General features: G+C 43.0%; 11 protein-coding genes across 11 annotated transcripts; 8 read left to right on the top strand and 3 right to left on the bottom strand.

Moving 5' to 3' along the window:
- Nucleotides 1-2: 2 nt before the first annotated feature.
- EHEL_020320 (uncharacterized protein) lies at nt 3-1,583 on the bottom strand (the record flags this gene model as incomplete). The annotated part of the gene is made up of 1 exon (XM_003886722.1): nt 3-1,583. One exon carries the CDS (start codon nt 1,581-1,583, stop codon nt 3-5), a length of 1,581 nt encoding a protein of 526 aa, XP_003886771.1.
- Nucleotides 1,584-1,969: 386 nt separating this feature from the next.
- Nucleotides 1,970-2,608, top strand: EHEL_020330 (Ras-like GTP binding protein; the record flags this gene model as incomplete). Its single annotated transcript, XM_003886723.1, has 1 exon — nt 1,970-2,608. One exon carries the CDS (start codon nt 1,970-1,972, stop codon nt 2,606-2,608), a length of 639 nt encoding a protein of 212 aa, XP_003886772.1.
- Nucleotides 2,609-2,636: 28 nt separating this feature from the next.
- Nucleotides 2,637-3,149, top strand: EHEL_020340 (uncharacterized protein; the record flags this gene model as incomplete). The annotated part of the gene is made up of 1 exon (XM_003886724.1): nt 2,637-3,149. The coding sequence occupies one exon, from the start codon at nt 2,637-2,639 to the stop codon at nt 3,147-3,149; it is 513 nt and encodes a 170-aa protein (XP_003886773.1).
- Nucleotides 3,150-3,503: 354 nt separating this feature from the next.
- On the top strand, nt 3,504-4,985 carry EHEL_020350 (Sec1-like intracellular trafficking protein; the record flags this gene model as incomplete). Its single annotated transcript, XM_003886725.1, has 1 exon — nt 3,504-4,985. One exon carries the CDS (start codon nt 3,504-3,506, stop codon nt 4,983-4,985), a length of 1,482 nt encoding a protein of 493 aa, XP_003886774.1.
- A 30-nt stretch (nt 4,986-5,015) lies between these two features.
- EHEL_020360 (Glutathione peroxidase) lies at nt 5,016-5,552 on the top strand (the record flags this gene model as incomplete). Its single annotated transcript, XM_003886726.1, has 1 exon — nt 5,016-5,552. The coding sequence occupies one exon, from the start codon at nt 5,016-5,018 to the stop codon at nt 5,550-5,552; it is 537 nt and encodes a 178-aa protein (XP_003886775.1).
- A 29-nt stretch (nt 5,553-5,581) lies between these two features.
- On the top strand, nt 5,582-5,923 carry EHEL_020370 (transcription initiation factor IIA subunit gamma; the record flags this gene model as incomplete). Its single annotated transcript, XM_003886727.1, has 1 exon — nt 5,582-5,923. One exon carries the CDS (start codon nt 5,582-5,584, stop codon nt 5,921-5,923), a length of 342 nt encoding a protein of 113 aa, XP_003886776.1.
- A 129-nt stretch (nt 5,924-6,052) lies between these two features.
- On the top strand, nt 6,053-7,906 carry EHEL_020380 (nucleoporin autopeptidase domain-containing protein; the record flags this gene model as incomplete). The annotated part of the gene is made up of 1 exon (XM_003886728.1): nt 6,053-7,906. One exon carries the CDS (start codon nt 6,053-6,055, stop codon nt 7,904-7,906), a length of 1,854 nt encoding a protein of 617 aa, XP_003886777.1.
- An 87-nt stretch (nt 7,907-7,993) lies between these two features.
- Nucleotides 7,994-9,361, top strand: EHEL_020390 (uncharacterized protein; the record flags this gene model as incomplete). Its single annotated transcript, XM_003886729.1, has 1 exon — nt 7,994-9,361. The coding sequence occupies one exon, from the start codon at nt 7,994-7,996 to the stop codon at nt 9,359-9,361; it is 1,368 nt and encodes a 455-aa protein (XP_003886778.1).
- A 147-nt stretch (nt 9,362-9,508) lies between these two features.
- EHEL_020400 (26S proteasome regulatory complex protein) lies at nt 9,509-11,866 on the top strand (the record flags this gene model as incomplete). Its single annotated transcript, XM_003886730.1, has 1 exon — nt 9,509-11,866. One exon carries the CDS (start codon nt 9,509-9,511, stop codon nt 11,864-11,866), a length of 2,358 nt encoding a protein of 785 aa, XP_003886779.1.
- Nucleotides 11,867-11,919: 53 nt separating this feature from the next.
- On the bottom strand, nt 11,920-12,258 carry EHEL_020410 (uncharacterized protein; the record flags this gene model as incomplete). The annotated part of the gene is made up of 1 exon (XM_003886731.1): nt 11,920-12,258. One exon carries the CDS (start codon nt 12,256-12,258, stop codon nt 11,920-11,922), a length of 339 nt encoding a protein of 112 aa, XP_003886780.1.
- Nucleotides 12,259-12,282: 24 nt separating this feature from the next.
- Nucleotides 12,283-12,861, bottom strand: EHEL_020420 (uncharacterized protein; the record flags this gene model as incomplete). Its single annotated transcript, XM_003886732.1, has 1 exon — nt 12,283-12,861. The coding sequence occupies one exon, from the start codon at nt 12,859-12,861 to the stop codon at nt 12,283-12,285; it is 579 nt and encodes a 192-aa protein (XP_003886781.1).
- Between the last annotated feature and the right edge of the window lie 51 nt (nt 12,862-12,912).

Consider the following 12,912-nt stretch of genomic DNA (forward strand, 5'->3'; position numbering starts at 1 on the left):
GTTTATTTCTTATTAAGTGTAGCATCAATCTCTTCGGTTATTTCATGAATAATAGGAAAAAGCTTCCCATTTGACCTTAGAAAGTCTCTGATGCTCGCAAGGAATTTACGGTTGCTCTTTCCACTGCTCTCAGAAAACCCAAATGCCTCGTGGAAAGACGAACTGAAAAGTGCTGGAGCTTGGCAAAACAATCCGTCCAAGCTCTCATCTGTCATCACCTCATATACTTCCTTTACCTCCTTAATATAGTTGAACAGCCTGGTTGTATTCACATAATACTTCAACGTCTTTTCGCTAATGTCTAGACTCAGATTAACAGCGGTCTGGTTATTCAAACATAGAATCTTTGGAACATAGGGCCTTTCCAGATCTCCTAATCCAATAGACATCAACAATAAAATGCCAACAGATGCATCGATGTCTTCGGTCAAAACCATGTCTGGGTATATAACGGCCGCAAACAACTTTTCCTTATTGCACTCATTTTTCGGCTCTCTTTCCTTACGTACATCGCTTCTCACCCTTGACAGCGCAGATTCAACCATCCTGATCAGCTGTGAGTCCTTATCTATGCCCTTTATCTTTGTCATAATCTCTAGCACGTCTCCAGAAATCTTATTCATAAAGAGAGATTCATAAAACCCAGGTGCAAGCTTTCCCCCCAGAAGCTTTTCCAGATTCCGTGGGACATGCTCTTCTAGGTAAGGCTGTACATTTCCCGAGATCTTCATTACAGGAATATAAGTTACTAGTGTAAGCCCTCTAAGAAACTGGTCCATGTATTTCCTACAGCTTCCCTCATCACAAGTGCTCTTGATCATTTTCAAGAGGTCTTCAGACCCCTTGATCAAGCTGAAAACAGAGTTGAAGCTGAAGTCGGTGGCACATTTGGGCATCGTGGGGCAGAAATCACATCCTAGGAGTAGCCCGAGTGCACTAAACATCCTTGAATTTAAATTAAAGAATTCAAGGAATCGGCTTTTATGGAACACATCTAAATAAGGTTTTCCAGATCCATCAGACATGTCGAGTATGATCTTATCAACCCCGTCAAACAGAAGAACATCAGACTTTCCAAATGCGTATGAGCACGCCTCCGCACTCATGAGATATGCACATTGAGCTGTTGCAGAATAAGGTGCCGTGATAACTGCAACCCCATTTTCTTCAAGTATTCTATTAACCACGTCCATTTCACTTTTCTGCATGATAAAATTTCTCCAGAGCTTTCCGGCTTTTCTATAGTTTTTTTGTTTGTACTCCTTCAGCCCCTCACTCAACAATGTGCTCGAATCTACATGCGGGGTTCCCTGGAACTTGTTGAGATCTATTCCGTCCCAAACCCATATTAAGTCCACCTCATTTTCATCTCTGAACTCTAAAAGCTTTGACAAAGGTGCTTTGACGACCTCTTCAATTCCAAACACAAATCCCCTGTGGATGCTTGACACATCGACATACTTTCGAAGAAACCAGTTTCCGTCGATGCATATCCTCATCTTCTTGAATGCTTTCTGCGGAACCTTCAAAAAAAAGTTCTGTCCGGGATGTTTTCTTACCTCTTCCAAACCTCTTATTGGCATCTTTGGGGTTTCTATGATTCAAAAAGAAGAAACCAAAGAAACATTCGATACAAAGAAAGACAGAATTTAATGAGATGGTATAGAAGTACAGGTGCCGTCCAAGATGTCAAGAAAACGATGGGGCGTTTAAATTGCAAAGGGTATGGCAGCCGAGATGTTTGAAGCACGCAGGCACTGGGCTCGAATTCTTTTTGATGTTTTTTTCATCCAAGAGTCCTTCTTAGTAAAACCAAGGCCTTGATACCTATGAAGAGAAACAGGGGATAGAAATAAAAGAAGCCCGCCTGCGTTTCCTATTGTAATTCCATGCATATTGCCTAAATTAAGCAGACTCCTAGATAAACACTCATGTTGCATGTTATGTGAATAAGAAAACAAACCCCTTGATGGTGGAAATACCCACTGCGGATATATCTAAGCAGTTGACTATCATAGGCTCTGCAACATGTGGAAAGACAAGCATTCTTACTAGGCATGTGAAAAGAACGTTTGGAACTGAAATAAGCCCCACTGTGTTCAACTCTGTTAGCAACACATATAAACACAAAGACCATGTTGTTGAGCTAAGACTTTGGGATACGGCAGGGCAAGATGAATATGCCAGGTTCAGGCACCTTGCACTACCCTCTGCAGACTATATCATGATAGTGTATGCTATTGATGACAGGTCTTCCTATGCGGAGGTCAAGAACAGTCTTGTTGGACAAGTAAAGGAAAAGGCGCCCCAGGCCAAATATTTTCTTGTTGGTGCGAAAACCGATTTAAGGGAGGATAGTAAGAGGCTTGAGGAACTTGCTAGAAGTGGAGACTCCCCGATAACCACCTCTGAAGGCCTAGAGCTTTCTCAAAGCATCGGGGCGATGGGATATTTTGAGTGCTCTGCAAAAAACAACATTGGGATTGATGATATATTTGAGAAGATTTCGAAATATGCTTTAAAGATACACCAGAAGGAAAGCAGATCCTTTATAGGGAGAATACTCAATTCTTTGTGGGACTTTCTTTGCTGTCAGCAAATAAACTGATTTTTATTGGAAGTTTTCTCTCCTTGTGATGAAGCTGGAGAAAGTAGACGTAAGCTGGACAAAGATTGAGGATGAGATTCTCAAGGCTGGGGTGATGAAGTATGGGATAAACAAATGGTCCAAGGTGTCTTCTCTTCTTCCCTCGAAGACGCCGTCGCAGTGTAGACACAGATGGCAAGAATACACCAATCCTTTGGCGAACAATTCTGGATGGAACGCTGAGGAGGACGAGAAGCTTATTCTCACGGTAAAGACATTCCATCCCCAATGGAGTCTGATTGGGCAGGCAATGGGAAGAAGCGGGCAGCAATGCTATGAAAGATATAACGAGCTTGTTTTTGGAAAGATTGATGTCTTCAAGTATGGAGAGCTTGAGAAGCCCTGTGAGGGAAAGGACGATGAGATTCTGAAGATGGCCAATGCTAGGATATCTGAGTGCAAGAATAGAAAGGACTTGAAGAAGAAGACTCTCATGAACAAGAAAGAGAGAATGCCTCCTAAGAACGACAGGGGAAAAGGGCCCGACCAAAAAATTGTGTGAGAAGATTGATGCAAAGAAAGCCCTGTGCATAGGCTATTATACTAGCTGCCTGTAACATAAGTGTTTTAACTTGGTTTTTTAAGAGTTTCAAATGCATTTTTGATGGAATTGAAAAGTAGAACGTCAGCCTCTACGTTTGGATATATCGGTGTTTTTGTTGCCATTCTTTTGTGCTTGTCAATAGCTGTTGACATGATGTCGTTTAAAAGACTCTCGTTTTTAGAGATGCCTAAAAGCAAGCCTAGGCATGCAGATGGAACACCCGGCGAAAGATAAGGAGGCTGTGTTTTAGTTCTTGGAGTGAGCAAGGTGATATGAGTAAAGATTAAACACATTTGATGTCTAGTCCTTAAAATGGATATTTTGGATCTACTGAAGAAGAAGATAATCAAGGATGTCTTTGAGGTTCATCCTGATGCTGAATGGAGTGTTCTTATATATGACAGCTATGCAGCAAGTATTTTGAAGAATTTTTTTGTGAAGTCTGAGTTTATCAGCCACAACATAGTGATTTCCCAGAGGATTGAGGAGCATCGGGAGCGAGTGGACTTTCCTGTGATATACTTTGTGAAGGGAGATGGGGGTGTTGTGGAAATGATAAACAAGGACTTTGAAGACAGGCTATATCCCTCCTATGCTGTTTGCATGCTGTCGGAATGCCAAGGTTTTCAGCCATTAATAAAGGCAAAGAGGGTGGATGTTGATTTTGCACCCTTTGAGCAGAAGGTCTTTAAGGCATTGCCAAAGCAGCTGTATTCTGTGGCTCGGACCCTAAATACGGCCTTCAATGTAAGCTACTCCGGGTCTGTGTGCAGAAGCTTGGGGGAGATGGTTGAAAAGATGATGGGGGACGAAGAAAGGAAGGGAGAGCTTATAATATTGGATAGAAGCATTGATCTCTTTGCCCCGCTTCTTCACTTCTTCACGTTTAGGACATTACTTGAGGATCTTGGTATAGAGAACATGGAGGAATTTGAAAAGAAGTATATGGGAGACAAGATATGGGAGAGTGTTAAGAACGCGCACCTTGGGGAGGTGAACTCGATCTTAAGAAACCATGCACACATGCTATCGAAGGTTGCACAGAAGTTGGACACAAAAGTGGACAACAAGGATCTAATGAAGATGGTTCTTGAGGCACCCGCAGCAGCAAAAACCAAAGAGAGCTTGAGCAAAATTCTTGCTTTGGCACAGAAGTGCTATGACAGATTTGATTATCTTTCCAGGTTCAACGAGATTGAGCAGCTACTTGCAACTGGATATGATAAATCCGGGAATAAGTGGAATGTCAAGGTGGAGGAGGTGTTTGAGTGTCTTAAAAGCAGCCGGATCGAGAGAGATGACAAAATTAGAATTCTGCTGTTGCTCAAGGCAAATGGCTACCAACTACAAAAAAACGAAGTGGACCTTCTTAAAAGCATGGGACTCAAGGATGAGGAGATTGGGATTACCTTTGATAATCACGAGAACTTTGTGCCTCTTCGAGGACCAGGAAGCTACAAGTATGAAGTCAGCCGATATGAGCCTGTGCTTGCCAATGTTCTGAGAAGTTTTATTGGGAAGCAGAAGGGTCACCTCCAGATAAGCAGATTGACAAGCACCAGGACACATCTAAAGTCCTTGAGGAAAAGCCATCTCCTGTCTGTGAAGAAGGAAATTTCGTACCAAAAGCTATACTGTGTTTATATAACTGGGGGGATAACATTTGAAGAGATAAGGACTGCCTATGAAGTTGGAGAAAGCCTTGGGGTGGAGATCGTAGTGGGTTCTGATAATATCGTAACACCTAGATCTTACGTGGAACAGTTAAAATCAAAGTGTACAGAAAAAAATTGAAAGGTTATATATTTTAATTATAGATCCCACATGGAGTGGGATATGGAATCTGAGGCCTTCTACAGTCTTAAAGCACGGAAATGGGATGGAAGTGAGGTCGACTTTGAATCTTTTAGAGGATGTGCATTGATAATTGCCAATGTTGCATCGTCTTGCAAGCTTGCAGAGAGCAACTACAAGAGCCTTGCAAATCTCCTTTCTAAATTCTACAAGAAGGGACTGAGGATTCTTTTGTTTCCTTGCAACCAATACTTCAACCAAGAGTCGAAACCTATCGAGGAGATACACGAGGAGGTATCCAACAAGTATTCCGACAAATTTGAGATTTTCGATAAGGTCGGCGTATTTGGAGGAAAAACCCATCCTGTGTTTAAGCACCTTATCAACACAAAGAACGGCGGAGGGATGCTTGGGAATTTTATCAAGTGGAATTTTACAAAGTTCCTCATCGACCGCCGGGGACGTGTTGTCAAAAGGTTTGGGCCCACTAGTGTTGTTGAAGAGGATGACGAATGCCTTCTGAGCAGTATTGAGGAAGATGGGAAGGAAGCGGTGCCTCAAGGTTGAATAAATAAAAAAAATTACCGTGCCCATTGATGTATGAGTTTTACAGACAGCTTATGGTTGGAAAGGCTCTCGAGAAGATAATAGATGAGAAGGTAAACTCTAATGTTCTAACGCCTAATCAGGGAAAATATATCCTCGAGGCATTTGATCTGAGTGTCCCAGTTGTATTCAACAGGTCTGTAACTAACTCCATGAGCTTCAAAGGGAAGGTAGACTTCTATAACCATGTGGACGGGGTATGGAGATTTCAGACAAAAGACTTTGTGATGTCTCTAAACAACGAGTACTTCAGGGCGGGGGATGTCAACATTGTTGCATGCGATGCCGACATCAACATGGATGCAGGAAGAAGAAGAAGGAGAAGGGGATGAGATTTCAATGTAGCTATTTCCAAATAAATGTTAAATTTACCTATGGTGTTCCTGCGGCTTTCCCTTAGATGGATACATCCAGAAATTTTTGAGGCTATGATAAGTTGAATGTAAAAGAAAGCCCTGAAAATGGATCAGAATAACATGAATAAGTTCTTTAACTCGTCGTTCTTTGCACAGACTCCACAGAAGGACAGCAAGCAGGGGCAATTTCCTGGAATGCAGCAGACTTCTATTTTTGGGCAGCCTCAATCTGGCTTTGGTACCACTCAGAATCCTTTTCTCCAAGGGTCTGGAGGGATGAAGAGCAACACGTTTGGAACGTCGACGGGGTTTGGCGGGGCGCCTTCGTTTGGAAGTGGAGGATCTTCAGGGACCAGCGGGTTTGGTCAGCCCTTTTCAAGCCAGCAGCAGCCGTCGACCTCATTAGCAAGATTTGGAACAACCGGAACTCTTGGGGCAGGAAGCAACATTTTCGGATCCACTTCGAATGCATTAGGAAGCAACCAGACACAGTTTGGAGGGCCCAGTAGCAATCCTACTTTTGGGGTGCAGCAGCCAAGTAGTACCTTCGGGTCAGGAGGGCAGAATGTATTGCAGCCATTCTCTTCTGGTGCCTCAACATCGGCACAGCCCAGTATATGGGGGCAGTCGACGGGCTCCTACAATCCATTTAACAGTAACCAGGGCTCTGCTTTTGCAAATGACAGGAATAGTACTTTGAATAAAACCTTTCCAGGGCTTGTAGGAAGTAATAGTGGAACTCGGGATCATCCTTACATGCAGAGAAAGATAAGAGAGGACAATGGGGGCGAGGTGACCTTGATGCACATCAATGGTAATGAAAGCTATATGCAAAAGCCTGTTGAGGAGCTTAGGGCCGAGGACTATACACTTGGAAGAAAGCCTATAACAAGTGGAAGCGTGACAGAGCCCAAGAGCACGTCTGGCTTTGGATCTTCTTTTGGAGGGGCCATGTCTTCTTCCACAATCAACAAGCCTCAAGGAAGTAGTATATTTGGGGCCACGCCCTCGAGCAACACCTTCCAGCCGTTTGTTTCAACAGGGAATACGAAGTCTCAGCAAGAAACTGCAGCACCTAGCTTCGGAGGTATCACACCACAGCAACCACTGTTTGCACCACAAAATACACCTTTAAGTACGTCGAACCAGCCTTTTGGATCATCTGTTCAAACACCGTCGAATACTACAGGTGGGAACCCGTTCCTTACAAGTGCACAGCAACCTCAGCCGGGGTTTGGATCTGTTGTGATGCCGCAGCCATCTGATTCGAGTAACCTTTCATTTATGCAGATGCAGGCACAGACACCATCTGCATCTATGCAGCAACCTTTTGGGAATGCAGGGGGATCCTTCGGGGGTTGTGGACAGCCAAGTCAACAGCAAACAAAAATAGATCCAACGGATCCATTTCTCCTGAGGGACATCAAGTTCGAAAAGACCGAGAAGGAGCATCTTCCTCTGAGCAAGGTGCTCCCAAGGCCAATGTTTAAAGAGGAATCGAAGCCTCGGAAAATATCTCTAAGCTTTCGCCCTCCAAAGCCTCCTGCTAAGGAGAAGATATATACAATTCCCCCGATAGAGGACATCAAGCATATGAAGGAAGTTCACAACCTGATTATAGGCTTTGAAGACAAGGGAAGGATAGAGTATCTTGACACAGTGAATGCATCTGAAATCACTATGACAAACATCCAGTCAAAGATCTACTTTTCGAAGGAATCTGTTGTAGTTAATGATCCTGTCGGAGTAGGACTAAACAGAAGAGCTCGTGTGTATGTAGAAGGTGTTTTCCCTTACAGTAGGAGCCTTGGAGACTATGTCAAAGGAGAGCAGAAGCAGTTTCCATTAAAGGGGATTCAGGAGAGATTCGTATATGGGCTGAAGAACGATACTGTGAAGAAGTTTGTTGGTTATGAGTATGAGAGAGGAACATACGTCTATGATGTTAATCACTTTTGAAGAATGTGGCAATTTCTGAATTAAAGAGCGGTGGATGTTTTTATTATTTGATTGAAATCTGTATTTTGTGCTATCCCTGTGTTATAAATGCAAGTAAGCTACATAGAGAAGCAGAGTGTTGATGAGCTTGGAGTAAGCACACTTATTGAGGACAGAGTATTTTTCGTTAGAGGGATGGAGTTGCTAAGCAAGAGCATCTACATGTATGACACTGAGGTTCTGCACAAGGTATTTATGGATAAGGTTGATTATATGTGCTATTTCAACGGAATGCTGTTAGTCTTGTGCGGGAATGTTCTATACAAGCACAAATTGTTTGGGGAAGAGTTGGTACTGAGTGGGACGCATCAACTGCTCGAACCTCCGATTAGGATATATGTAAGTGGAACACCATCGGAAAAGGAAGGATATGCTGTATGTTTTTTGTACAGGAACAAAAGGATTGATATTTTCAATGATGAAATTGAAAGGGTTGTGGTGAGGTGCAAGGGGGATGTTGCGAGGGAAGACGAGATAGTTGACTTTACTATTGATGACGGGTCTTCGTGGTTTTTGTCCAAATCTGGAAGGATTTATCACACACACTCCTTTGTGGTGTCGAGAACTGTTCTCTTGAGCAGGCCTATCCGAATGATTCCCGAGCCGACTTATTTCGACGGAAGCATCAACAAGATCGTGGCTAAGAAAGGAAAGATGTATGTGTGCTACAACGAAGGGTTTGAGGTGTATGATATTGGGAGGGATATCCTGGTACTGAACTATACATACAGGACACGAGACTTTGAGCTCCACGCTTCTTCGGATGTATACTGTTTAGAGAAAAATCTGCTGGTTGTGAATGAGATGCCTCGAGTGATTGCAAGTGTTCGTGTTCATAAGATGTTTGGAGATGTGGGGATTTCCCGCGATAGGATTCTGTTCATTAAAAAGTCGGATGAAGATGAAAGAGTGGGCACAAGACTGCTGAAGGAAGGAGATGCAGACGAAAGGGTAAAGAGGATGTTCAGAATAACGGAGAATGAAATTAAAATTCCTGAGATCGAGCTTTCAGAAAATGGAAAGGATGTCTCTGAGAAGAGTTTTCTCATGATACAGAAGATGGCTAATGATTTTGAGAGCAAGGTTCTTGATGTGTATAGAAAAATATACTTTGAGCTTTTGACGCTTAATGAAAGCTTTGGTGAGAAGATGGTGGGATTGAGCGCTGAGAATGACCTAATACTAAAAAAGGTTGAAGTTCTTGACAAAAAAAAGAATGAATTGATGGCACGCCTTCAAAGTCTTAGCGAGAAGATGGGCAGTGCTGTTGCCAGGATCAAGATAGATGGAAGTAGGATGAAGAAGCTGGCTAAAATGGTAGAGGATGCTGTTGATGGAATTAGATTCAAAAGATATGAGAGATATTCAAGGGTTTTGAAGCTTCAAAGGGAGGTGCTTAATAGAAAAGTTGTTTGAAACATATGAAGATGTTATCTGAGACTACATGGTAACTCTTTTGGGGTGCCTGGCCTGGATCTTTCTATGCAGGTTGTTTTCTAGTACTTATGTGGCGGAGAAACGATCTTAAGAATAAAATATTTTTACCTTGGAATAACCCATCGAATGCAAACAATAAGGATTTTGCCGAACATAAAAGCTCTTCTTAGAGATGGGAAAGAGGCAGAGGCAGTTGATGTAATAAATATGCATGTGGATGTAATCGCGCCGTACATAAAGGATGATCTCAAGCATATCAAGTCTGACGATCCGAAGACAAGTTTGTGCCTGAGTAAGATTTATTTTGTTCTTGGGGACTACGACAAGGCTATAGAGTATGCGCTCCGTGCTGGGGATCTCCTAGTTGATGATGGATCGTTTTACTACACCTCCATTGTTTATCACATGATGGATTCTGTTGACATGAATAGCGACAGCAAGGTCAGGGACTTTGTTCTCCGAGTCATAAGGGCTGAGGAGGTGGATGACTCGCTAATTGGATATTTATTTTCTATAAAAGCATACGAACTGCTAAAGGAAGCACTTGTCCAACACATGTCTGGGGAGAATGATTACAGGAAGTTGCTTGACCTTCTTATATCTCTAGGAGAAGAGGAAGGATGTCTGAAGGAGATATACGGGATGTTTGCTGAGATTGGGCCAAGGAACAAGCCCTTCATCTTTTATGTTGTAGATGCCTATTTCTATCTCGAGGATATAGAGAAGGTGAAAGAACTTATTGAGAAGCTGATAAAGGAGGATATCCTTTTATGCTACGAGGTTGCGTTTTACATAGAGGACAACTACAGTCCTGAGATTGATGTTTCGCACGAAAAGGTCATGTTTATACTTAACGGAGAGTTTAAGAAGAAGATTCTCGGGGCATTTCTTCTTGAGAAGAACCTCACCAGCTTCAAGTTTCTTGAGTCGATAGCAAGGACTAGGACCCATTACCTGGGGCTAGCCAATTCCTTAATGAACCTAGGGACCTCTAACGACACATTCTACAGAAGCAATGCAGATATTTTTGGGCAGTCTAGTGAGTGGGCAAAGTTTTGTGAAGTGTCTAGCATTGGAATGATCCATCTGTTCAACTCCAATCCATATGAGATACTCAAAAACTATCTTCCCAGTGAAGTTAGTCAGAAGGAAGGTGGTGCTTTGATGGCTTTGGGGCTTATAAAGGCGGGGACATTTAGCGAGGAAGACACTGAGTATCTGCTATATTTTCTTGATACAGAGGACACTCTCACGCCTGAGCTAGCATATGGAGTATGTCTTGGGTTGGGGCTTATTAACATGGGATCTGCAAATAATGAGATCCTGAGTAAGCTCAAGGAGCTCTCGAAAGTTGATCGTACACTACTAGTAGAGGCCTCTGTATACGGGATGGGGATACTAGGGCTTAATTCGTGGAATGTTGAGATTTTAGAAGATCTGAAGGCAATAGGATGTGATACGGAGTTTGAACGTGTAAAAAGAGCCGTTGGTGTCTCGCTTTCACTGGTTTTAATGTTCAGTGAGGAGATGTTCTATGATGAAGACACTGCATCGAATGGGGAGTTTAAGAACTATATAAACGAGCTTCTTTCTGACAAGGATTCCATCATGAGGGCCGGCGGGGTTCTTTCTCTCGGGTCTGCATTTGTTGGCACTGGAAGACTCAGCGTGATTTCATCTCTTCTTCCATATATTAATGATGGAGATGACGATGTCAAGAGAGCAGCTGTGATAGCCATAGGGCTTGTGTGCTGTGACGACAGGGATCTTCTTGTAGGAACATTGGAGCCTCTCTCAGAAAACCATAACTTCTTTGTAAGAGCGGCTGTAGCGATAATCCTTGGGCTATTTCTCTCTGGAACAGGGGACAAGGTTTGCACAAACATTCTGGAGGCACTAATGTACGACTCTAATAATCTTGTGAGGCAGTCTGCTTGCATCGGTGCAGGATTTATTACAATGCAATGCAATCCTGAGCTTATTCCAAATTACAAGCGTATCATCGAGAGATTGAACAAGCTGATAGTTGACAAGAAGGAGAGTGGGGCCGTGGAGCTCGGTGCCGTGTTTGGCAGAGGGCTAAGCGAAGCTGGCGGAAGGAACATTATCTTTTCTGTAAGAAACATGTCTGGAATTACATCAGCAGATAGAATAGCTGGGGCAATATTATTTTTACATTATTGGTATTGGTACCCTCTCATAAGCATGGTGTCCTTGTGTGCTCTTCCAACAAGTATATTTTGCTTTAATGAAGACCTCGAAGAGGAGAATATCGAAATACCAACATCCGGCCGCTATGACAATCTTCTTATCCGCCTTCCAGACACCAAAAAGGCAAGAAGATTCAAACAAAGGCCCAAAGAGGACAAGGAGGTCATCACAGAGTCTCCCTCTGTGCTGACTTCTGGTAGCAGATGCACAATCAAGCAAAGGGAAGAATGTGGCCTTGACTCGCCTGCGATTTTTTTTGTGAAGAAGAAATAAACATAGTTTTTGGAAGAACGAACGGACATCTCTTGATTTTGTATGCTTTTATTCTATTCACTGCTGTCCTGAAATCCATCATTTAGACTTGTAGAGAAGGAAACAACCTCTCCCGGCTCGTATGGAGGCAGCCCAAGGGAAGGACACCCGCTACATCTGAATGCATCTCCCTTATGGCAGTTTCCACAGGCAGATCTTGCCACGACCTCCTGCTTTTCTTTCAAGCCACAAGTGCAATCTTTGCATGCCCTCTTTTTTACAGATGCTCTCTCATTTTTCTGCACCACTTTGTCTTCATCAGTCAGATATTCGTTCTGTGCCCTTGCTCTTGGATCAGTGCTCTTCTTTATGATGCTTCTCAGCAATTCCCTTAGTTCTTCCTTGCCCTCCATTTGGGGCCAGGAGAGTAATTCAATTTAATGCCTGCCTTTAATGTATTCCTCTCCTAATCTGTACCATGCCTCCAGTATCAAGGGATGCTCAAAGTCGACTTGTTCTCTTAGTGCAGCCAGATCCCTCTCCATCCTTGACAGGACATCCTCATCCACGCTTCTGAACTCTCCCTCTTCAAATCCTCTATCTATCCACGCATTGTTCATTTCGTTTATCCTTTCTCTCAGCTCTTCATTCTCCTTTGTGAGTCTTTCGTTCTCCTCCTTCAGTTGTTTTACCTCCATTTCTCCGATGCCACTGAAAAACAAGTTTTCAAAAAACCTTTCGAGGTCTACATCAACCTCTGGATACCCGTATTTCTTTATGTGCAAGAACAATATCAATCCATGGATCTCATTGATATTGTAGACCCTGGACGGTATGCAAACACCATAGGCCTCTTCGTAATGATGCACTAGTGCCCTCTCCACGCTCTTGTAAAACAGCACTTTGCAGTCAGAGCAGCTGATCGCAACATCTACTTTTCCCAGGAGAAAGACAATGTCCTCTGTGGATAAGGTATCCTTCTTCAGAACTTTCTTTAGCAATTGGCTTGTTTCCATTGTTTTGCAAGGGAAGGCTATTGAAAAGGCTATGGCGGAACAAACCAGTGT

This window comes from Encephalitozoon hellem, chromosome II (assembly GCF_000277815.2).
Source record: "Encephalitozoon hellem ATCC 50504 chromosome II, complete sequence".
NCBI lineage: Eukaryota > Fungi > Microsporidia > Unikaryonidae > Encephalitozoon > Encephalitozoon hellem.